Genomic DNA, 24,340 nt, shown 5'->3' with positions numbered 1-24,340 from the left:
GGATGCACTTTATCTTAGAACAACAAAACTGGGGGCAAAATATTTTTCAAAATAAAACGTATCTTCCATTTCAACCCTATAACATTATTAATTTCCCAATAGTTTGACAGTTAAATCATAATAAAGGAGACTAATGTTGCTCTTTCACTTAAGGTATGTTGGACATATAAAACGGTGCCATAACCTTTTTGGTCTGATATGGTATGCATGGTAGAAGAGGGAACCTCTGTTAGCCTGAGCTTGTCGAAAACTCTGCTAACCAAAACACCTACCAAGACCCGTTCATCCACCATCACGATTCTCCCTCACTTTCATTTGCTCCTGGTCCAGTGACACCTCGATTTTAAAAGTCTCATTTCTGCTTTAAAAATCCTCTTGGGTCTCGGGCCACCTTAGCTTTGTAACCTCCTCTATCCCCAAAACACTCCTAGATCTCTGTACTCTCGAATTCTGGTCACTTGCATATCGCAGATTTCCATCACACTAAGGTTGCCAGCCATGCTTTCAGCTCTCCATGTCCTAAGCACTGCACTCATACAATCCCCTGGAATGAATTAAAATAAACACCCATCAATCTCAGCAGCAATGATGGAACTGAACTATTTCATGTAAAGCTGTTCATTTTGGCTTTTTTTTTGGCCCTTGAAGATTAGCTCCGACAGGGAGTTGCGCCACTAACAACACTAATAGGAATGCCAGAAAGCAGGTCCAAATTGAACCCAGTTGTATCTATGGGTAATAACATAGCATTTTACAGCACAAAAACTGGGCATTTGATCCAACAAGTCCATGCAGTGTTTATGCTCCAAGCGAGCCTTCTCCCGCCCTTCTTCAACTGTCCCTATTAACATATTCATCTATTATTTCCTCCCTCATATGTTTATCCAGCTTCCCCTTAATGTATCTTTGCTATTCAACTACTCCACCACTCCTTGTGATAACAAATTCAATATTCTAACCACTTTCTGGGTAAAGAAGTTCTCCCCACATTCCCTATTGGATTTATTAAAGACTATCTTCTATTTATGACTCTTAGTTCTGGTCTCCCCTGCAAGTGGAAATGATTACTCTATCAAACTCTTTCATAATCTTAAAGACCTCTATCAAGTTACTCACTTTTTTTTAACTTGATAGAGGTCTTTAAGATTATGAAAGAGTTTGATAGAGTAATCATTTCCACTTGCAGGGGAGACCAGAACTAGGAGTCATAAATATAAGATAGTCTCTAATAAATTCAACAGGGAATGTGGGGAGAACTTCTTTACCAAGAAAGTGGTTAGAATATGGAATTTATTATCACAAGGAGTGGTGGAGTAGTTGAATAGCAAAGATGCATTAAAGGGAAGCTGGATAAACATATGAGGGAGGAAATAATAGATGAATATGTTAATAGGAACAGTTAAAAAAAAAGTGAGTAAAGAGGAAAAAGCCACAAACTGTTCAATCTTTTCTGATAGACGTAACCTGTCAGTTCTGGTATCATTCTGGTTTTTTTTTGCATTTTCTCCAAGGCCTCTATATTCTTTCCATAATATTGTGACCAAAACTGTTCACAGTATTCCTAACTGTGTTCTAACCAAGGTTCTATACAAATTTAGGTGACTTCTCTGCTTTTTAGTTCTATCCCTCTAGAAATTAACTCCAAGGCTTTGTTAGTTTTTTTATAATGACCTATTCACTTGTATTGTTACTTTTAGTGATTTGGGTATCTATAGTCCAGATATCTCTGCTTCTCTACACTATTCAGACACTTATTTTCCAAGAAGTAGGTGGCCTCCTTATTCTTCCTACCAAAGTGCAGCACCTCACATTTATTTGTAGTGAAATTCATTGCCAATTACATACCAATTCCGCAAGTTTATTAAAGTCTTCCTGTATTTTGTTGCAGTTCTCAATATTAACTATGCCCCTCAATTTGGTGCTGTCCGCAAATTTTGAAATTGTACTTCCAATTCACGAGTCTAAACTGTTTACACAAATGGTGAATAACAGTGACCCCATCACTAATTGCTGTGGAACACCACTTCCCATCTTTTGGCAGTCTGAGTAACTGCCTTTAATTGCTACTCTGTTTTGTAGCCTGCTTATTATTCATTGTGCTACATGTCCCCTATGTCCTCATATTCTGACCTTAGTCATGAGGCTTGGATTGAGCATAAACAGTGAATGGGCCAAATGGCCTATGATGTGCTTGTATGAATATGAAGTTTTCCCAGCTTAACATGCCCTGATTGCTGGTCAGCAGGGTCACCTGTGGAGCAGCTGCTCATTGATACTCCAAGAAGCAACTGAAATAGGCTAGTTAAAACATGCTAAAATGAGGCATATGGTTCATGACAGTTAAGTCCCCCACCCCCACACACCCATATCTTCTCCATAATATTTGCAGTCGGTTAGGAGAAAAGAAATTCATTGAAAGTAATCATCCTTCAAAATTTCTAGCCATCCATACTGGCAAAACATGCTACCAGATACTATTAGAAAAACTGCAACTAAAGTCAATAAGTACTTAAATAAATAAATACCGGTTGTGAAAGGAAGAAAAAGGTAAGGAAGCACTTTTTTGTGAAATGTAAAGAAAGTGCTATTAAAAGACCACTCCCCAATCAAAATGTAAACATTTTAAATATGTTTTGCAGTTACCAGAGTTTACAAAGTGTATTACTTAAAATTAATAACAAATCTACATTTCAGAATTTGTGAGAAACATGAAAACACACTGCCTCAAATTATACCACATTTACAATTCACCTAATAGTGTGTTAAGGCATATTTATTAAAACATGTTACTTTTCATGAGTCTATGCACAGAACTAACAGCACAGAAACAGGCCATTCAGCCCAGCCACTGTTTATGCTCCACACGAGCCTCCTCCTCTTATTTGCTTCATCTCACCATGTTAACATATGCTTCAATTCCTTTCTCCCCCATGTACTTGACTAGCTTTCCCCTACCTGTTCAGTCTTTCCTGATACTTACAACCTCTCAGATCAGGTATTATCCCGGTAAATATTTTTTGCACTTTCCCCCACACTTCTACATCCTGTACACAAACTAAAATTGGATAGAGATTTTGGAAATGGCTGTTGTTGTGTTCAGATACCAGTATATAAAGTGTCGCCTTCATCACACTCTCTTAAACCTATTTTTTGCATGTGTATGCGTTGGGGGGGTGGGGAGTGGTGGTAGGCTGGCTTTTGGTTGAAATCCACAGAAAACTGAACAGGTGCTGGAACGTGAAACCTGAGCTCCCAAGGGTCATTCTCTTATAAACTCATGGGAACTCTTAGCACACTCCCCAGCCCGTGCCATTTCATGCTGGATGAGTGACAAGACAGGCTGCAGTATGACTCCCCACTCTATTTATAATCTTCTGCTAAAGGGATCTATTAAAGAGAAGGAATGTCTGTATAAGGCAAAATAAGCAATTTTCCTTGTGTCATCCACAAGGGCACTGATCAAACAATGTCTGATTTGTAATCTATGTTAAATATTTTAATGCAACAAGTTTTCAATTTTACAGCTAACATATATTGTCAGTGAAAATGATCCACTTGGATTTGCTTTCTTCAAATTCTGAACTTCACCATAATTGGGTGGAATAATAAGATTTTGAAGCATCCTAGATCATTCCATATCAAGTGCTTTAGTAAAATAATTATTGCAAATAAGGTTGATTTGGACAGGAAAGTTGACATAAAGGTTGTGAATGTTAACCTAGGTCTGCAGTTATAAAAATTAGATGAGTCCTTCAAAGTACAATGAAATAATTATGCTGCCTTTCAAAACTTAGAGCGACTTGGTATTTTCCACCTGCATTATCGCTTGACTCATTCATTATTTACTAAGTTTATTGTTATGTGTCATCATTTATTCATAGAGAAAAACAGATTAGCAGACTGAAACTGTGTGCACACCTGTTTTAAAATGTACACAATACAGTACCCATTTTATTATGTGTCTTGTAGTTGTTCATATTTTCCATTTTTTGGAATTTCTAAACTTCTGTTTAAAATAGATTAATGTGGCACTACTTGAGCAACAATTACTTGTAAAAGGAAGAAACGTCTTAAAATGATAATTTCCTTCCCTACACATTGTCTCGGATGTGTCAATTTAAAGCTGAACACAGTGTGCAGGTAGTGCTGGAACAAAATTACAACAGGGGTTTAAAGATTCTGGATTTTAAAGTCTTTTAGAACACAACTTTTAAAATGAACTCATCTATAGGGCAAAGTTCAGGAAATGGCTAAGTGTACTGATGTTCAGACAAATCTCTTCCACATAACTCTACTAGGATATGGAACCCAGCCTAAAACTAGATGGACACAACATACAAAAACGTCTTTAGAAAATGTAGCACTTGGAAGTCACGCTGAATTATGATGTTGCGGATAATTATTAAGTACTGTACCCATGACTTCATAGAACACAGAATGGAAGCACTAGTGTTAAACAATTGTTTTTTTAAAAAACAACCAAACCAAAATAAATAAACATCGCAACATGCACGCGATGAGTTGATTTGGTAATCAAAAAATAAAGTCACACAGAATTTAGCACTCACTACAACCCAGAAACTGAATTGTTAAACTGGAAATCAGGCTACAGCAACAAAGCAAAATAAAGTGGACCCCTTGCTCCCAAATGGCAAAACAAATCAACACTCTTGAACAAAGAAAATTCCAGAAAAGTCCTCACTATAGCTCTCTTCATTAAAAAGCACGCAGTTTGCTTGTTTAGCTCTAAACACCACTTCATTAAAAATAAAAAGCACACGCAGCTCTATTACACTCTAAGAAATAACATACATGCAACAGTTAATCACCATTTTAGCTTGTTTGTGTGTTTGAGTTTACTGGTTACAGTTTAAGATCTGCTCATTCGGTAACTATTCCACCTCATATCATCAAATCCTTCTCTCATCATCATGTTATCTTAACTGTAAACGACCCCTGTCAGATCAGAAAGAAATACATAGAATTGAGTCAAGCCAAAAGGGGGCACAAAGTCGATTTGTTAAAATAAGTAAATAACACCATTGTACAGCACCAAAAAGTATTTATCTGGGTGGTGGACTGAATGAACGGAATCGCTTTCAGAACTTGACTCATTGAGATATTGCGCTGCACAGTAGATTTTTTTGCATTCTCCAAAGTTTATGTTAGTCATTGACTATGGGTGTTAAACTATAGCCTGTAATAGTTAGCTAAACAGACACAGAATCGCTTTCAAGCTTCTTTTGGTCTAAAGGATAACGTTGAGACGCAGTTTGCTTAATTGCAGTTCGGTGAAGTCGGAAGGCGTTAACAGTAGGATTATATCTGTCTTTAAGTGGAGCGGAAACCAGTTAAGAATTGTGGTAGGAGTGCGACGGCACTTACCCATATGGCCTGGGGACGAAAGCAGGGTGAATCTGCTGCACTCCGAAAGCGAAACCTGTCAAAACAACAGAGTCATGGTTACAAATGGAACAGGAGTACATCAAGCGCAAGAATAAAACCTAACACACACACACCCCGTCCCAAATGCAGATCATTGCTTTGACCAGCTACAGTGAAATACATGGCAGTGTCCAGATGGTTTAATTTTCTAGGTTGAATGTCCCCCTTTCTTTCAAACCTTCTTGCCCTTCCTTATGGCTTTTTCTTTTACATGGATGGTGGGTTATTTTTTGGGGGGGTGGGGTAGGGGGCTGGAAATGCTGGGGGTTATCTTGAGCCCCCGGCCAGACTCTCACACTCACCTGGTTGCATGATCCGAGGTTTGGCCCCCAGGTAAGCCAGGTTGACGTTGGCTTTCCTGCCGTCGATGATGGGGTTGGGATCTTTGCATGCCCGCTCCGCCGCCGCCCGATCAGCCATGGTCACCTGTAAACCAGGGCAAGAAAAAAAAAAGAAAAGCCGGCACACAACCCGGGCATCAGTAAAACGGCCACAGCGGACTCTCAATAATCATCATCGTTCATTATTAATTGTGTACGAATATCACTGGTTCACCTCCCAAGCTCTTTGCCCGTTGCTCGGTACTTACAAAGCCATAGCCGCGGGATTTCCCGGTTTGCCGGTCGGTGATGACCACCGCTTCCTCGATGTCGCCGAACACCTCGAAGTACTTGCGGAGCGACGCGTCCGTGGTGTGGTAGGGCAGCCCGCCGACGAAGATCTTGGTAAAGGTGGTGTCCTTCTGGGTGGTGTGCATCTTCCTTCCCCCGGGGCTCAGGCTGCAGCACTCAGTGATTCAGTGACCGCGGCCGGTGGCCTTTGATCCTCTTTAACACTTACCCCCAGTCGGCGGAGAAAGGGATTGTTGTAGTTAGTGCACCCCTAATCTGACTTCTCTTCCCCCGTCCCTAATGAATTAACACATCAATAAATCAACCTTTCCGGCTGCCCTCTGAGGTAGATTTAAAAAGAAAATGCAAACTCACTTGGGGGGGGGGGGGGTGGTTTGGGGGAGGGAGGGGTGGTTGTGCTTGCGTTCCTGTCACGTTCGCAACCCGCTCTTTCCAGCCTTGACTGCTGTCCGGGCTCTTTAAATGCCCGCTGTCGGCCCGGCTGCTCCTGTCATTGCCCCTCCCCCTCTGGCCGCGCCCCCACTCCCCGCCCCCGCCCCCTCCCTCCAGCCCCGCCCCCCCGCACTCCTGCTGCCTCCTTCGCCTGGGCAAACCCGGCCGAGCACGAGGCCACACCCACAATGGTCCATTGTTCGTGTCGGTCATCAAGCCCGCCCCCTCCCCATCACCCTCACCTACCCCCACCCCCAATATCGACCATGGGCTTCCTGCTACCTGTGGTGCCCCAAGCTGAAGGCTTGTGGTTTGGCTGGAGGGGTATCTAGGTTTCCTTGTGGGTGGGTGACGCTTGCAGTCAAAGGACTTGTGAACTAAAAGAGGGGCCTCCTGGTATCATGCTGAACCACTCATCACCCAGCAGCATCTTTAACAATTAGGGGAATGGGCAAGAGAAGTGGGTCAGAAACATCTCGCCTGCTTAGCTCACACAGGAGTTGGGCTTAATTTCGAAAGTGAGAACTGAAAGTGAATTCAGCAGTAAAACGAAACACAGAATGAGTCAGTGGTCAAGTTGCACTTTTATTGTGCATTATTTGATCAGGCTTGACAACGTGGTTGTTTGGAGATGAAGGCAGAATAGATGCTGAGCAAATGATTGCAGCCCCCATTTTATTCCTTCTCCTGATCCAGGGTATTGAAGAATAGAGGAATAAAAAAGCCACATAAAGAATTAGATGAGGAGGAAGAGACATAGAAAAAATCAAAACAGACCTATTGGGTCCCTATGGCTCAACAGGTATGGCCACTAAACTGGCTAGAGGGACTCCAATTGTCCTCCCCAGGTTAAGGCTAGGAAGATTGGCCATGGCTTATTGACCAGAATAAATCCAGTGGGCAATACCAGGTGCATGGAGTGGGCATTGGATGGAGATATTTTAGGACTCCACCGTGGTCCTCAGTTGAACCTGGATAAGATGTCTGAGAGTCCAAAGCACATGTTCAGATTGTGGCCAATTGAGCAATGTCTTCAGAAAGGGAATGGGAGAAATTTGTCTGCAAAAATGAAAACAAAAACAGGCCCACTTGTCCAAACTAGCAAGGATCCAAGAGTAAGGATTTATGATCTGATTCAAGCTGTCTTGATCTTGTGTAAATCATAAGAGAAAAAATCCAGCATTGCAGTATTTAGATAAAAGCAAAATACTGCTAATGCTGGAAATCTGAAATAAAAGTGAAGAGTCATATGGACTCAAAATGTTAACTCTGTTTCTCTCTCCACAGATGCTGCCAGACCTGCTGAGTTTTTCCAGCACTTTCTGTTTTTATTGCTGTGTTTATGCTGCCAGAGTAACAATAATATTGCTGCAACACAATGGCTGAAAGAGCAGATAATTAAGAATAATTAGAACAGATACTTTCACGAAACAGAATGAAGTTATTTTGGTCAGCCAGGTGTCTGACATGTGGAACCTATTGCCTTGTTTAAGAAGCTCCAAAACAAACAACTAAGAAATTTACAAAACAAAAACAGAATTACCTGGAAAACCTCAGCAGGTCTGGCAGCATCGGCGGAGAAGAAAAGAGTTGACATTTCAAGTCCTCATGACCCTTCAACAGAACTAGAAACTTACACCTGCCTGTAATGGTTCTGTTTGTTTGCTGAAGGAGCACACACTTTCTCCTTGTACTGTAGGAACATATCCAAACCCAAGAGGTGCAGGTTGGCAGAACTAAGGCTTAGTTCCCCCTCAATAATGCACAAGGGTACAGCTGAAGTTTAACTAACTGAAAAACAGTATTCAGAAGATGCTTCCTGATGCTCATCCAGCTAGGATTATTCTATGCATTGAGAGATTGGCTTGCAGGACCATATGGAACCGAGTGAGAAGAATGTCAACCCATTTGTAAACCAGACTGGCTAGCTAATCATCTAAACACCCTGGTGTCCTGACTGCCATAGACTGTGGATTAGTGAGTTTGCCACTGATAGTTGATTTTGCTACTGAGCTTCACTACACATGTCACCTTGGAGCAAGCTCACACTGCTGATTATTTACCTTTATAACACAACTTTTCAGTCTTAAAACTACTTTAATTGCTACTTTTATTTTTAAATACCCAAATTTGACAGAATAGCATCAAATAACATAGAGAAACTTATCAGGACATAAAATGCCTTCTGACCAATTAACCCTATGCCTTATGGATCCCGTTCTCTTGGCAATAATCTGAGTTGAACTCGCTGCAGTTTAAGAATTGGTTTACACCTTCAGTCGGTACAGATGCACAGACCCCAAATCAAAACCAAAAGAACTTTACCTGATATGGAAAAATACTTGATGTTGTGCTGCATGAAATATTATAGGCAAACAGTATCATGTAAGTGGCCATTGCAATACATAATAAATCAATACCATGTGACTACTTACCACATTACAATTGGTGTGGTATGTGTCACAGAATGAGACATTCAGACTGGGGCCCTCACCTGCTTTGGAGGCCCAGCACAATTATCATTTTCACAGGTGCTTAGGACAGTCTGAGCAAAAGAAAATGTTCACAACTAAATAAAATATACTTTCATTTAAAAATAGCAATGCCATGAAAATTATATTTGTAAGCAATTTATAGTATGCATAAACAATATTCCAGACAGCTATTTATGTTTTCAGTACAGGCAACCGAATTGTTTTATACAAGTATAAAGACCCTGTGACCGGAGTCATTCCAGCAATGTGGTACCATGTCTCACTGGACAAAAGAATCTTAACAACATCCCACAACAATAGTTTATTTTGGGCTGCATCAAGGAAACATGTATGTTACCAATTGACCTCTATCAAACTAAGCAGTTTTAAAAAAAATATTAGTTCACGGGATGTGGGTTTTGCTGTCTAGGCCAGCATTTATTGTCCATCCCTAATTTCCCTTGAGAAGGTGGTGGTGAGCCACCTTCTTGAACTGCTGCAGTCCACGTGAGGCAGGTACACCCACAGTGCTGTTAGGAAGGGAGTTCAAGATTTTGGCCCAACGACAGTGAAGGAACAGCAATATGGTTCCAAGTCAGGATGGTGAGTGGCTTGGAGGGGAACCTGCAGGTGGTGGTGTTCCCATGCAACAGCTGTCTTTGTCCTTCTAGGTGGTAGAGGTCATGGGTTTGGAAGATACTATCAAAGCACCCTTATAAGTTGCTGCAGTGCATCCTGTAGATGGTACACACTGCTACCATTGTACATTGGAGGTGGAGGAAGTGAATACTTCAGGTAGCCGATGGGGTGCCAATCAAGTGCACTGCCTTGCCCTGGATGGTGTTCAGCTTCTTGAGCGTTGTTGGAGCTGCACTCATCCAGGTAAGTGGAGTGAATATGCAAGTAGAAATATTCCATGCCATTGCCCATGGTAAAGCAGAGATTATGCTGTGCAAGGGGTTTTCTTAATGTAGCAGAGGGATGCTTCTAAAAAACGTGGAATAAACTTATCAGCAATACATGCAGACAATTTTTTTTTCTTTGTGAATTCAGAGGCAATCAGGGTTTTTTGAGTGAGGGACAGTACACATGCATGTCAAAAAAATCACCATCCCTGTCACATACTGTCAGCCTAGCTCACTAGCTCAGTGGTTGCACTCTCACCTATATGAGCAGGAGGTTTTGTTGGTTCATGTCCCACTCAAGAAATGTGAACACATAATTTAGGCTGGTACACTTCAGTGTGGTACTGAGGGAATACTGCACTGTCAGAGGTGCAGTTTTCTGGATGAGATGTTAAACTGAGACCATATCCGCCCTCTTAGATGGATGTACAAGATGCCAGGGCATGGTTTTAAAAAGAGCATGGAACTTCTCCCGTTGCACTGCCTAATGTTATTCCTTAACCAACAACACCAATAACACATTTACTGCTACACTTCCTACATTACAGTAGCTACACTTCTAAAGCATTTGATTGGCTTAATGCACTTTGTGATGTCCTGAGGTCATGAAAGGTGCAATAGAAATGCAATTTCTTTCTTTAATTGGAACGTTGCTCAAGGGAAACAGCCAGGAGTGGAACAAGAGGAGTCATTATGACTTCCAGAACCAAACTACATATTTTTAAAAGTATGTCCTGGAAAAACCAGCTGTACTCAGAACTCTTCACAGGTACTGAGGTAGCGTGTGCACAGAAGCCTGAAGTATATTGTGACAGGGGTTGATATCTCCTCAGTTAGTGGTAATCTCAGCCATGGTTCAGTTGGCGGTACTCTCATCTCTGAATCACAAGATTCCAGGTTCAAGTGCCATTCCAAGGGCTTGAGTACAAAAATCAAGGCTGATAGTTCAGTGCAGCACTGAGAGAACACTGCACTGTTGGAGGTACTGTCTTTTGGATGAGATGTAAACTGAGGCCCCATCTACCTGCTCGGGTGGAAGTAAAAGATCTCATGGCACGGTTTTGAAGAAGTGCTGGGGAGCTGTCCCTGGAGTCCTGGCCAACGTTAATCCCTCAATCAACATATTAAAGGAAAGGGATTATCTGGTCACTATCACATTGATGCTTGTGGGAATTTGCTGTGTGCAGATTGGCTGCCCATTTCCCACATTCCAACAGTGACTACACTTCAAAAAGTACTTCATTGGCTGTAAATCACTTTGAGACATCTGGTGGTCATGAAAAGTGCTTATAAATGCAAATCTTTCTATTTTTTATTATGTAACTTGGCGCTTGGTCTTCTAGGTAAGTCACTGTGTTCTGTTTGTAGCTCATTTTTTTAGCTTGTTTTCACACATACATGTGGATCTCTTTATCAGAAATGGGGGTAAACTATGCATGGTTGTAAGAATTGCCTTACAGAATCACACAGATAACAAAAGGGAGCCAAGTCAACGTTACCAAGAAATAGGCATTTTCACCAGAAATTTAAAAACGTATAATCTTAAAATCTACACTTATCTGACCTGCATTACATAAACTAAATCTTAATGGGTCCCTGTTTTAAAGGACATTTTGTTGTTCAATTTGAAACATAGCTTTAGACATCAAATCATTTCTCCTACATGAACATAAGAAACAGGAGCAGGTATAGGTCATTTATTCCCTCAAGTCTGCTCCACTATTCAATAAGATCGTGGCAATCTGATTGCAGCCTTAAATCCACTTGGCCCATAACCCTTGACTCTCTTGTAGGTCAACATTCTTTCTAACTCAGCCTTGAATGTATTCAATGAGCCTGCCGCCACTGCTCTCTGGGGCAGCGAATTCCAAAGATTAAGTATCCTCTGAGAGAAGACATTCCTCCTCAACTCCATCTGAAATGGGGATTTCTTCTTTCAAAACTGTGCCCTTGAGTTCTAGATTCCCTCATGAGAGGAAGCATTCTCTCTACCCCTGTCAACCCCTCAGAATCTTATATGTTTCAATAAGATCACTCTCATTCTTTTAAACTCCAATGAATATAGGCCCAACCTGCTCAGCCTTTCCTTACAAGACAAGCCCTTCAACCCAGGAATCAACCTTGTGAACCTTCTCTGAACTGTTTCCAATGCAACTATATTTGCCCTTAAATAAGGAGACCAAAACTATAGACAGTACTCCAGTTGTAACAATACTTCCCTACATTTATACTCCATACCTCTGGCAATAAAGGCCATGTTTAGTTTCATGTTATCTTATTCCTCTGATGGGAAGGACATATTGTAAATTGTAAATGGTTGAGGCCCCAGCACTGATCCCTGTGGCACCCACCAGTTACAGTATGCCAACCTGAAAATGACCCATTTATCCCAAACTTTCTGTTTCCTGTTGGTTAGATATTCTTCTATCCATGTTAATATATTACCACAAACCATGAGTTCTTATCTTGTGTAATAACCTTTTATGTGGCACCTTACTGATTACATATACTGGTTCTCCTTTATCCACTCTGCTTATTCTCAAAGAACACTAATAAAATTATCAAATACAATTTCCCTTTCAAATTCTTGATCCTGTTTGATTTTGATTTTCTAAATGTCCTGCTACTACTTCTGTAATAATGAATTCCAACTTTTCCCAAAGACAGATGTTAGGCTACCTGGCTATCTGCTTTCTGTCTACCTCCTCTCTTGAATAGAGGTGCTGTATTTGAAGTTTTCCAATCCTCTAGAACATTTCCAGGATCAAGGGAATTTTGCAGGATTACAACCAATGCATCCAGTATCTCTGCCACCACTTCTTTTAAGACCCTAGGATGCAGGTCATCAGGTCCAGGGGTCTTGTCAGCCTTTAGTCACATGAGTACTTTTTCTCTAGTGAGAGTGCTTGTTTAAAGCTCCCCTTCCCTTTTGCCCTTTGATTTTCTCCTATTCTTGGGATGCTTTTTATTCCTTCTATCACAAAGACAGATACAAAATACTTGTTCAAAATGTCTGCCATTTCTTTCATTCATAGATGCATCAAATACAATATTTGCAGCTACAATAATGCATCTTTAAAAACTTTCCTTGATGGCTACCTGGTTACAGCATAAGCAAATGGGCGTTTGTCCTATCTAAAGAGAGATTTTATAGTGAAGACCAAGAAATATTACACCAAAGAGATAAATTAATTTGTATCATTTTTTCTTTTCCAAATAAATTTCATGAGTACTTTACATAAATAAAAGGTTCTGGTTAAATTAACAGGTAAGAAAAATGTTAACATTCAGAGCTTCACTCCAAACAAGAATTGCAATGCAATCTTTCTGGAATATGCTACTTGCTCTATGCCACTCAATTTGTCCAGCTTGGACATTGGATTTCCAAAGTTTTTTTAATATCCTTACAAGCTAGCTTTTTGACGAAGCATTTGGTCATCTGTCCTAATTTCTCCATTTGTGACTTGGTATAAAATTTTGTTTAATAATTCTCCTGTGAAGCAGCTTGGAACATTTTACTACCTTAAAGGTGATATGTAAAAGCAAGTTGTTGTTTATCTGTCATTTTTTCTCAATAACTAAAATTCTTAAAATTGAAAATGAGACTCTAAATAAGGTGTTAAAATTCCAAACAATTACACATTTGACAGTAACAAAATTAGACTTATCATTTGAATTGTCTTTTGTAACTTTTAATGCCTTCATTAAAGTTTTTAACTTGAAGATACAGTCTCTCCCAAAAAAACTGGCCTAAGACCTAATATGAATTATAATTGCAAGATGAGGTATTTTGTGCAGGATAAGCATGTTGTCATGCCCAGTAAAGGCTTATCATATAAGCTTGCAGCATACTTTGAAAAAATCAACACAAATAAGCTGTTAAGATGGCTACCACAAATCATGTGACTTTTGACATCTGGACTACAGACAGCATCAAGGCTCCATTGGATACCTAATTAAATATGGATCTAAGTGTGGGTATCTCACAACCATTTGCAGAATTCACTCATCTCTTTGTTTAAGGATGGGCCAAAAACAAAAGACTATGGAATTTCCAGACTGCTTGTCTCCATGTTTCAGAATGGACAAAATGGAAGATCAAAACTCAATGGCCACGATAAACTTCTTATTGGATCACAATGCCATCCCCCACCCCCCACCCCCCCCCACCCCACCACCCCCCCCCCCCCCCCACCCCACCCCAACCCCCCCATCCAAACTAGACTGGGTGAGCCTCAGAAGTATTAACCCAGTAGTAATGTGATTGAAGCTGCTTTCAAGGGCTGCATTCTTATTACCCCAAAAACCAGCAGATCCATCAGAGCCATCAGTCATCAGTCTGAGAACCAGGCACTGAACCTAGCTGCAAGTCATCAGGCAGCCAAACTTAACTTATTCCAGTTTCAAAGTTCGCCTGAGAACCAAACTCCGAGATATTCAACTACAAGAAACCTTGCAACTGTTGTAAACCCTTCACTTTAAATAACCCTCCCTTCAACTTTAAATCATTGAATCAATTCAAGAAACCACAGGCCTGCCAACTGGGAGACCGGAAATCATAAATCAGAGATTGAACTAACCGTAATCTGTAAAAGTGCATGATTTTTGTCTATATCCAATCTTTGTGTGTGCATTTGTGTGTGTGCCTGAGACTGAGCATGTGATGTTGCATTACTTCGGGGTAAGCGTGTGAGAATAAATAACCTTCTTTATTTTAAACTCACTAAAGCTTGCTGCTGAATTATTTAATTGGAGTACACACTCCAAAGGTAAAAGACAACTCTTTTTAAACAAGACACGTTATTTACAGGCAGTAAAACAGCAAAGACATTCTGTGACAATGTACAATTTACATAATTTCCTAGGATGCATCAGTACTTCTCAGTCAAGCATATTTGTTAATTGTACATTAATTATATTCAGTCTAACATATTTGTTAATTGTATATTAATTGTATGCCGGTGGTGAGCAATAATTGATGTTTCACTTGAGCACATTTACAGTGACACTTATTGAAATTGGTGTGGTTGAGTTAGGAAACATATGCTTGTAATGTTTCACTCTGTAAATAAATTGGTGAGACCACACTTCAAGAATTGTATGCATTCTAGCCGTCATATTATAAAAAGGAGAGAAGCACTGGAGAGGGTGCAGAGAAGGTTTACAAGGATAATACCAGAAATGTGTGGGTATACATATCAGTGGGGGCCAGTTAGCTTAGATGTGATTCAGAATAAAGCCAAAAGCACGGATTTGATATCCATTCCAGCTGAGACAGATTTGGGACCTGCCTCCATGCCCTGCCCCTGAGAGTGGATGGCAATGACAAACTACCACTGGCACGAACTGCCAAGAAAATGGCTCAGGATGGAGCATCAGCAAATAATGAGCCAAGGACCTGCCTTTGAGCAGGGCACACATCACATGACTAACAGCTCTGTGGGTGTACCTACACCACATGGAATGCAGCAGTTCAAGATGGCAGCTCACCACCGCATTCTCAAGGGCAATTAGGGATGGGCAATAAATGCTGGCCTAGCCAGTGGTGCCCACATCCCATGAATGAATAAAAAAAGACCTGACATATTTATTAGAAAAAGAATGAGCATCCTGGGTCTAGTTTCTTTTGTAAATAGGCCGAAGGGTGATCTGATAGAGCTCTTTAAAATTATGAAAGGTTTTGATAGAATGGAAAGAGAGAGAATGTTTCCACTTGTGGAGAAGAGCAGAACTAGAGGCCATCAATATAAGATAGTCACCAAGAAATCCAATAGGGAATTCGGAAGAAACTTCTTTATATAAAGAGTGGTAAGAATGTGGAACTCGCTATGACAAGGAGTGCTTGAAGTGAATAGTATAAATGTCATTTAAGGGAAAGCTAGACAGTTAAATGAGGGAGAAGGGTTATGCTGATAGATTTAGATGAGCACAGATTGGGGGGAGGCTTGAGTACAGCATAATCATCAGCAGGAACAGGTCAGTCCGAATGGTTTGTTTCTGTGCAGTACGTCCTATGTAGATGTAAAACTGAAGAAAGATTGTTTCCAATCTTTCAACAACTGGTTATCTGAATTAGAACATAGTGATGGAATCTTATTTGAAATTCTCGCACTTTCTTTCTCAGTAGCTTCTTGCCAACTTCTTTAGAAAAGTAATAGGACAAATTTCAAAAGCTTTGTTGAGAAGGAGAGGGGTGAGAGAGGGAAGGAAACAGCAAACGTCTTTCTTCATTCCAATTTTCCAAAAAAGGTGCAATTTTAAGCTAACCAATTATTTCACCAGTGGCTTGTTAGCAGTTAGAAATGCTAATACTAACACTTACATCTGTAAGATAGAGATTCTGATGAAAGAGAGGGAAAGAGAAAGACAAAAACAAACAGAAGGAAGAAAGGCCAAAGGTTTATTTCCTTCTAATCTGATTTCTTTAAAAAGTTGCATTTTATAAACAAATAAAGCTGCTTTAAAGAAAACAGATAGGAAGGGTGGATATCAGGAGGAAGAAACTGATGAGAGTGTGAGGGGCCCAGGCCCTTCACAAGATGGTGTTGGGATGGGGGAGTGGGAGAGGTGGGTGCAGGAGAGCAGTGGAAGTGGGTGAAGGGTTGAGGGTTAAGGGTTAAGTGTAACAGCAGAACAAAGGGAGGATATAAAAATTGAACAGATGGTTCAGTGAGGAAGTGGTAGGGTAATGATGGGAATGGAGGGTTGGTAGGAAGGAGTATGGGTAGAGGGGAGGTGAAAAGGTAGGAGATGTGTTTGGAGCAAAGGAGCATGGAAAAACAGAAGTAATTGGGGGAGGGGTGGGACAGGAACCACAAAGGGCCAGATTTTCTTACAAATCCCATCCCAAATGCAGCTTGCAGCCAACCACTGTTGATCCATTCATGCCATGTCACACACTACTTCCCACATGAGAGGAAAGAAGGCAAAAAGAGAAGTGGAAGGGGGAGAAGCAAAAATATAGTTATTGCAGAGGGGAGCAGAAGGGAAGAGGAAGCTAGACAAGTAGAGAAGGAGAGACAAACAACAAGACAAAGGCATCAGAGACAAAGAAGAGTGATTATATTTGACTCAATGTAAGAAACACCACAGTAAGTCAAAAGGATTAAATATAATAGAGGCTAGAGCTCATAAATATAAAAGAAATGACACCTAACCTTTTAATTGTATGAATAGTTTATGGGTGCTGGCATCATGTTATAGTTATATTAGTGACCCAATCTCATAATACAAGAGTGGTTTAGTGATTTGTGATTTTTTCAGTCACATTCACGCATGTAATAAATATTTGTAGCAGCTATAGATTATTGTGTGTAGCTAAAGCCATCTCGTCTTAATTGTGTTGTCTAAATGGAACTGACCGTGTGAAAGATGGCAGTCTTTTCCTTTTGACTTTTTTGTGAGTTTTACATTAATCAAATTGAGGAATGTTAGTGCTGCAAAACCCCAGCTCCGGCTGAATTTGCAAAATGCAGGCCCTACTCTACCAGTCTGTATCTTTCCTTTCCCCACACAACCGTCAAGTCTCTGTGAATAAAACTACCTATTACAATTTATTTTGTACTGTGGAACCCATGCCTTCTGGAAACTGGATTTAAAATATGTGGGAGGCAGAAAAAACTTTCATCACATCACATAACTATCTAACCATAAAGTGCCATTGAATCGAAAGTTGCTGAATGTTTTTTCTATTATATAATATGAACAAACGTGAAAAATACTATGACAACTGAAAAGGTTTTTGTAAAATGTACTGACTCACTGTAATTTTATAACTATTGTTAAAACAGTAATCCACAGTTATCAACATTGTGTAATACCTCAGAGAATTTTAGTCAATTTTTAATATTGTATTTCCATTGTAACTATTCAACACAGTGATGGTGTGGTGGAGGGGAATACACATATAACATCACAACTAAATTAAAAAATCTTGCCTTTCCTCATTGTCCAAAGAGATGACATTGATGAGAGAATTCCTTATGATAGTTAAAAACTAATTCAATTGTTAATTAAAATTTTGTTACATAGAATTATTGTCCCTGTAAATAAATGCCTGTCTTCACTTCTTGCCTCAGTTTCACCAAGAGGACCAAAAGAAGGAAATCACTATGTAGGAAATACCTGGTGTATTTGTATACTTTTGCTTAACATTTCTATCTTAACTGTATGTGAGATTGGTAATAGAAGGCCATCAAATCAAAATACAGTAGGCAGAGGAGAAAAAAATTCTAAACCACTAATGCAACAGCCATTGGATTGACCCCCCACCACCACCAACTCCCCTCACAGACCACCGTCTGCCCTATGGCTACCATTCTATCTTAACTCATTATTCTGTTATTATCTACATTTTTACTCCTATACTGATGTAATCATAAAAATAATTGTGCAACTTTGCATTGTGATGACCTTGGTAGGACAAGGCATGCATTTGACATTTGGTCCACAGGCTGAAAAGCTTTCTGACATGTCTGTTCCATCAGCACGACTTTTGACTATATTTATGCAATTATCTTAATACTTTGACATATTTATATATATAATTTTTCATAATCTATCTTAATTTGCCATTGAAAATGTGACAAAAGCTGTGAACTTATCCCTCTGTGGATTGATGAAAGATAATGGTTATGCAATTAAAAGATAATTTCAATCTAGTTATCATTGTGGAGAGAATAGGAGGCCATGCTTTTCTTTTTAAATTATAATCATGGCATACAGTCAGGGACAACTAACATGGACAGATATCCACAGATTTGATCGTTGTGGTTGCTAAGATCAGAGAAAGGCTTTGAGAAACTATATTGGGTATACAAGACTAATTTGGAGCTTTCTCAAAGCCTAATTAATGTCTAGTTTTTGTATGTCTACAGCAGGCAAAGGACAGTAGTTTATGATAGCACATACAATTTCCACTGATTTTACAAACACCAAAGACTTGTCATTCTTCTGTAGTGGTGGTCCTGAGATATTCCTTTATTATTACATCCAGTGGTCAGCTAAAGGTTCCTGTTGAACATATTTTTTTTCAACTAATAGAAACATTTATTTATATATGACAATTTAAATTCAAAAGAAAATAAAATTTTAACTGGCAAAGTAATTCACTTTGCAGTTGGCTAATCCTAGGCATATCTCCTAGCAACATTTTTTTGTTTTCAGAAGCACAGGTGGATGCCACACATTTTCAACTTTAGTATCCTTCCTCAGCTGAATCCAAATGAAAGTCAAAGTAATGCTACCATCTTCCATCTTATTTACTATTCAGATAAATAGCACATAACATTCCCTTAGGCCTATCTTGTTTATTGAGTTACTGCATTAAGCAATATTGGCCTAGCAGTGAAAAAGGTTACATTGGGCAAGTGCTATATTTCATTCCAGGCTTAAAATTACCTCAGATCAGTTTACAGAGCTCATATATTGAGGTTGCTGATTTGAATGCTAGAAATTTCAATCACTTCTGAAATAATACCTATGTTAACTGTTCTGAAGCGCCATGTTGTCTTTAGAATGATACCATTCTCTTAATGGACTCTTGCTTTTTTATTTATCTAAAATAACCATTTGTATTTCCCACAAATGGAAAAATCGAACTCCTTGAAATATAAAAACAAAACAATTTATATAACAACAACCTCCATTTATATCTATGCCTTTAACATAGTAAAACCTTCCTAGAAGCTTCATAGGAGTGAAGTCAGGCATAAATTGGCATTGACTCAAATAAGGAGACACTTGGCCAACGAGGTAGGCTTTAAGAAGTGGCTTAAAAGAAGGAGACAGGTGGAGAAGCAGAAAGGTTTAAGGCAAGAAGTCCAGAGCTTTGGGCCTTGGTGACAGAAAGCAAGGCTGCCAATGATGGGGCAAACAAAGTGGGAGTGCTGATACCTTGGAGAGTTATGGGCTGAAACTGGAGGTTACAGAGATAGGGATATCGATGAAAACATTTTTACGTCTATTATTTTAGTATAGAACAGAAAGACAGAGTCTGAAACCTCCACCAGCAGTTAACAGAGCACTGATCATTCATTTAAGTACAGTATGCAGAGCACTGCTTTTCCCTGATCAGAGAGCCATGGGGAGCCGCCATTGTAAATCTTAGAACAAGGAATGGTGTTAAGCTGGTACTTTCAGTATAAAGAGCATCCAAGGATACTGAAAGAAGTGAAAATGGAAATTGCAGAGGCTTTGGCCATAATTTTCCAATCTTCCTTAAACTCAAGGATAATGCCAGAGGACTGGAGAACTGCAAACATTACACCCTTATTCAAAAAAGGGTGTAAAGGTAAGCCCTGCAATTACAAGCCAGTCAGTTTAAACTTGGTGGTGGGGAAACTTTTAGAAATGGTAACTTGGGACAAAATTGATAGTCACTTGGGCAAATGTGGGCTAACTTAGGAAAGCCCAGCATGGATTTGGTAAGGGCAAATCATGTTTAACTAACTTGCTTGTGTTTTTTGGTGAAAGTAATGCTGTTGATCTGGTGTACATTGACGTTCATAAGGCATTTGATAAAGTTCTGCACAACAGACATGAGCAAAGTTAGAGCTTATGGAATAAAAGGGACTGTACTAATTTGGATAAGAAATTGGCCAAGTGACAAGAAAGAAAGATAGTGGTGAATGCTTGTTTTTCAGACTGGAGGAAGTTTTATAGTTGGAGTTCCCCAGGCATTGGTGTTAGGACCCTTGATCTCCCTGATAAATATTAATGACCTAGACCTTGGTCTAGGACTGGAGAAAGACTGCAGAAAGCTGTACCACAGAGGGTGTTGGGGGTCTCCATGCATGAATATCAAAAAGCTAGCATATAAGCTCAGCAGGTAATAGGGAAGGCAAATGGAATGATGGCCTTTATTTCAAAGGGAATGGAGTATAAAAATAGGGAAGTCTTGCTAGAACTATACAGGCCAGTAGTTAGACCACACCTGGAATACTGTGAACAGTTTTTGTCCCCTTATTTAAGGAAAGATATACCGGCATTGGAGGCAGCCCAGAGAAGGTTCACATGATCCCGGGTATGGAAGGATTTTCTTCTGAGGAGAGATTGAGTAGGTTGGGCCTGTACTCATTGGAGTTTAGACGAATGAGAGGCGACCTTATTGAAACATATAAGATTCTTAAGGGGCTTGACAGGGTGGATGCTGAGAGGCTGTTTCCCCTTGTGGGAGAGTCTAGGACCAGAGAGCATAATTTCAGAGGAAGGGGTCACCCATTTAAAATGGAGATGAGGAGGAATTTCTTCTCTCAGAGGGTAGTGAATCCATGGAATTTACCACAGAGGGTTGTAGAGGCTGGGTCGTAAAGTATATTCAAGGCTGAGATGAATAGATTTTTAATCAGTAAAGGATTCAAGGGTTATGGGGAAAAGGCAGGAAGTTGAAGTTGGAGTTGAAGATTATCAGATCAGCCATGGTCTCAGTGAATGGTGGAACAGACTCGATGGGCTAAATGGCCTACTTCTGCTCCTATGTCATTGGTCTTATGGTCTTGGTACACAGGGCACAATTTCAAAATTTGCAGATGATACAAAACTTGAAAGTGTTGTAAACCATCAGGAGCATCATGTAGAACACCAAAAGGACATTGGCAGGTTGGTGGAATGGGTGGACAAGTAGTAGATGAAATTTAATGCAGAGAAGTGATTCATTTTGGTAGGAAGGACGCAGAGAGACAACATAAAATAAAGGATACAATTCTAAAGGGGATGCAGGAGCAGAGGGACCTGGGTGTATATATGTAAATCATTGAAGGTGGTAGGATAGGTTGAGAGCATGGTTAATAAAGTATAAGGCATCTTGGGCTTTATTAATAGGGCACAGAGTGCAAGAGCAAGGAAGTTATGTTAGATCTGTATAAAACACAGGTTCAACCTCAGCTGAAGTATTGCATGCTGCTTTGGTCCACCACACTTCTGAAAGGATGTGAAGGCATTAGAGACGGTGCAGAAAATATTGACGAGGACGGCTCCAGAGATGAGGAACTTCAGTTATGTAAATAGACTGGAGAAGTTGCGATTGTTTTCCTTGCAGAAAAGATTGAGAGGAGATTTGACAGAGGTATTCAAAATCATGAGCAGTTTGGGCAGAGTATATTGGGAGAAACTGTTCCCATTGGTGGAAGGATAGAGAGCCAGGGGGCACAGGTTTAAATGTCAAAAGAGGCAATGGTGACATGAGGAAAAACTTTTTCATGCAGAGTGGTTTGGAGCTGGAATACACTGCCTGAGAGTGTGGTGGAGGCAGGGTCATTTGAGGGGAATTGGAGCATTATTTGAAAAGGAAGAATGTGCAGGGCTAGGGGGAAAAGGCAGGGGAGTGGCACTTGGTCCTTCAGAGGGCCAATATGGGCGCGGCGGGCCGAATGGCCTCCTTCTGTGTTGTAGCCATTCCATGATTCTAAGAATTCCACACATGTAAGCAAGATGCTGGCACTAAAATGCACGGCAAAATGCAGGTCGATATACACAGATTAATCCAAGTCCTAAAGATTTTTTTAAAACTAAGCCCATCACATCATATTGAAGGCTGGTTAAAGTGTGTGTGTGTGTGTGTGTGTGTTCCTGATCCGATGACTCACTAAGTATTCCGCTCGCTGTAGGATCACAAATAAACACGTAAGAGCCTTGGACAGCGCGCCCTGAACGGGCTGCTTATTGTAGATTATTGACACAGTCACTGATGTCTAATCGATTTTGACGATTCCCAAGTGCAAGTGGACAAAAGTAGAAACACTTTGCCGTTTCCCTACTTCATCACCTAGTTTACGATAGCAGGAAGATTGTAGGAAAGCTTGAGATAATTCACACCGACAGTGAAAATGTGAACGATTTAAAATCAGCCTTCAAATAAACCGTTTAAAATACCAAAAATCTGTACCAAAACATTCAAAAATGTAAAATAGTTTTAAATTGTTGACTTTAAAATGACAAGATACGGACTCGAATGTTAATTACCTCGGGACATTTTATGTTTTATAAAGTTATTTTATAAATACATAATTTATAAATATATACGTTTCATAAATATATATTATAAATATATATATAGTTCATGAATATATACAGTGAGAAGGACATGGTCTCCTGCTGAGAGTATTTCAGACCCGCGGGCTATCACTTACACTTGGCAAACTTGCCTCATGACGCTTTTGTTTTCTGCTCTTCCCCCAATAAAAGTGCAGCAGCTAAATGCGAACTCACCGAATGCTGCAAGCTGGTGAATAGCGTTACCCGATCGGGCTGTAATCGGACGCCTCTTTATTTATTTATCACCGCCAGATTCGCATCGCCCGAGAGGCCCGGTGTCATGTAGCCGAGTGGCCCGGGTACTAGAAGCGAGTTTGTGCGCTGTCCGGGCTCTGTGTACCGGTTGAGCTCATGTGGCTGAGTGGCAGCGAGTCCCTGCCCATGTAGCGAACCGGAGCGCCGCCTTTCGACAGCCTGTCTCTCAACCCTTCAACAGAATGTCCTCAGTTAATCTTTCTTAACACGCGTTTAATATCGCAAGGGGCGGCCTCCCCACATTAACGATATATAATATTTAGCCGTGTTCCATTTTATTCATCATTTGCAAAATATTTTAACCTCATTTACAGCGTTTTCTACGTTTAGCTATGAGGTAAAACAAACCCCTCCCACACATCTAACATCATGTGCTATTATTACCTTATGGACGAACGTGATGGCAAAGGGTTCCTGGAATCATGTTGGTTTTAATTAACTTGGAGACTACTATCCCTGGCAACGGGATGTAAGTCAATCAGTCCCAGTCTGATTAAATAGTGTTTGAATCATGATTAAATGGCACGTCCAGCTTTCAGTCTATTTTGTTTCACTTACAATCCCGGGATCTTCTATTAAAGTTACTTTTCTTCTGTTCCTGCCTTTAAAAAAAACTACTTCCACGCCATTAATTCCCGCAGGAATTCTCCTGATCATCCACTACAATTTTGGCGGATGGTCGGCGTAAAACCTAATAAGCTGTGTAATGGGTGTATAGATGGGGGGACAATTCTTTTCTGTTTCTTCCCCTCGGCCTCTGATCACTTCTATTTATCTTTCTCCTCATCTTTTCCCTACTTCACTATCTGCCTCTGCCTTCTGTCAGTCCCTCTCTCTTCTCCCTGTGTCTCTGTTGCTTCAATGTTCCTCTCCCGCTTCATTTGTCTCCATATTCATTTTTTGTTTCTTTCTCCTTTTCTATCTTTCCCCCTCCTCGCCGACCCTGTCTATTTTTCCTCCGCACGCTGTTTCTACACTTTTACCTTTATATTGTCCACTCTACTTTCCTACACTCTTCCTTCACCATCTCTTTCGGTTGTCTTACACCCTCATGCCAGCTGTGGCCCAGTGGTAGCAAGCAGTCTCACTTCTGAGGCAGAAACCATGTGTTCAAGTCTCACTCTAAATAGGTTAGGTCAGATCTTCTGATACCAACAGCGGCGAA

At 40.3% G+C, this 24,340-nt stretch overlaps 1 protein-coding gene across 3 annotated transcripts in view; it reads right to left on the bottom strand.

Moving 5' to 3' along the window:
- The window catches only part of rbm24a (RNA binding motif protein 24a), a 29,614-nt gene extending 6,270 nt beyond the window's left edge, over window positions 1-23,344 (bottom strand). The window contains exons 1-5 of one of the 3 annotated variants that reach the window (XM_041184920.1): window positions 23,095-23,344; window positions 8,945-9,054; window positions 6,035-6,353; window positions 5,748-5,871; window positions 5,386-5,440 (exon numbers count right to left, since the gene is read on the bottom strand). In XM_041184920.1, coding sequence (XP_041040854.1) covers window positions 5,386-5,440; window positions 5,748-5,871; window positions 6,035-6,202 — 347 coding nt within the window. In that variant the 5' untranslated portion in view covers window positions 6,203-6,353; window positions 8,945-9,054; window positions 23,095-23,344. Of the gene's footprint in view, window positions 1-5,385; window positions 5,441-5,747; window positions 5,872-6,034; window positions 6,354-8,944; window positions 9,055-23,015 lie in introns of all 3 variants that reach the window. The other 2 variants (XM_041184919.1, XM_041184918.1) reach the window with 2 other exon arrangements.
- Window positions 23,345-24,340: the final 996 nt, after the last annotated feature.

The sequence above is a fragment of the Carcharodon carcharias genome, chromosome 3 (genome assembly GCF_017639515.1).
Source record: "Carcharodon carcharias isolate sCarCar2 chromosome 3, sCarCar2.pri, whole genome shotgun sequence".
Classification (NCBI taxonomy): domain Eukaryota; kingdom Metazoa; phylum Chordata; class Chondrichthyes; order Lamniformes; family Lamnidae; genus Carcharodon; species Carcharodon carcharias.
The sequence above is the reverse complement of the archived record's forward strand: the minus strand, read 5'-3'. Positions and strand labels throughout refer to the sequence as shown.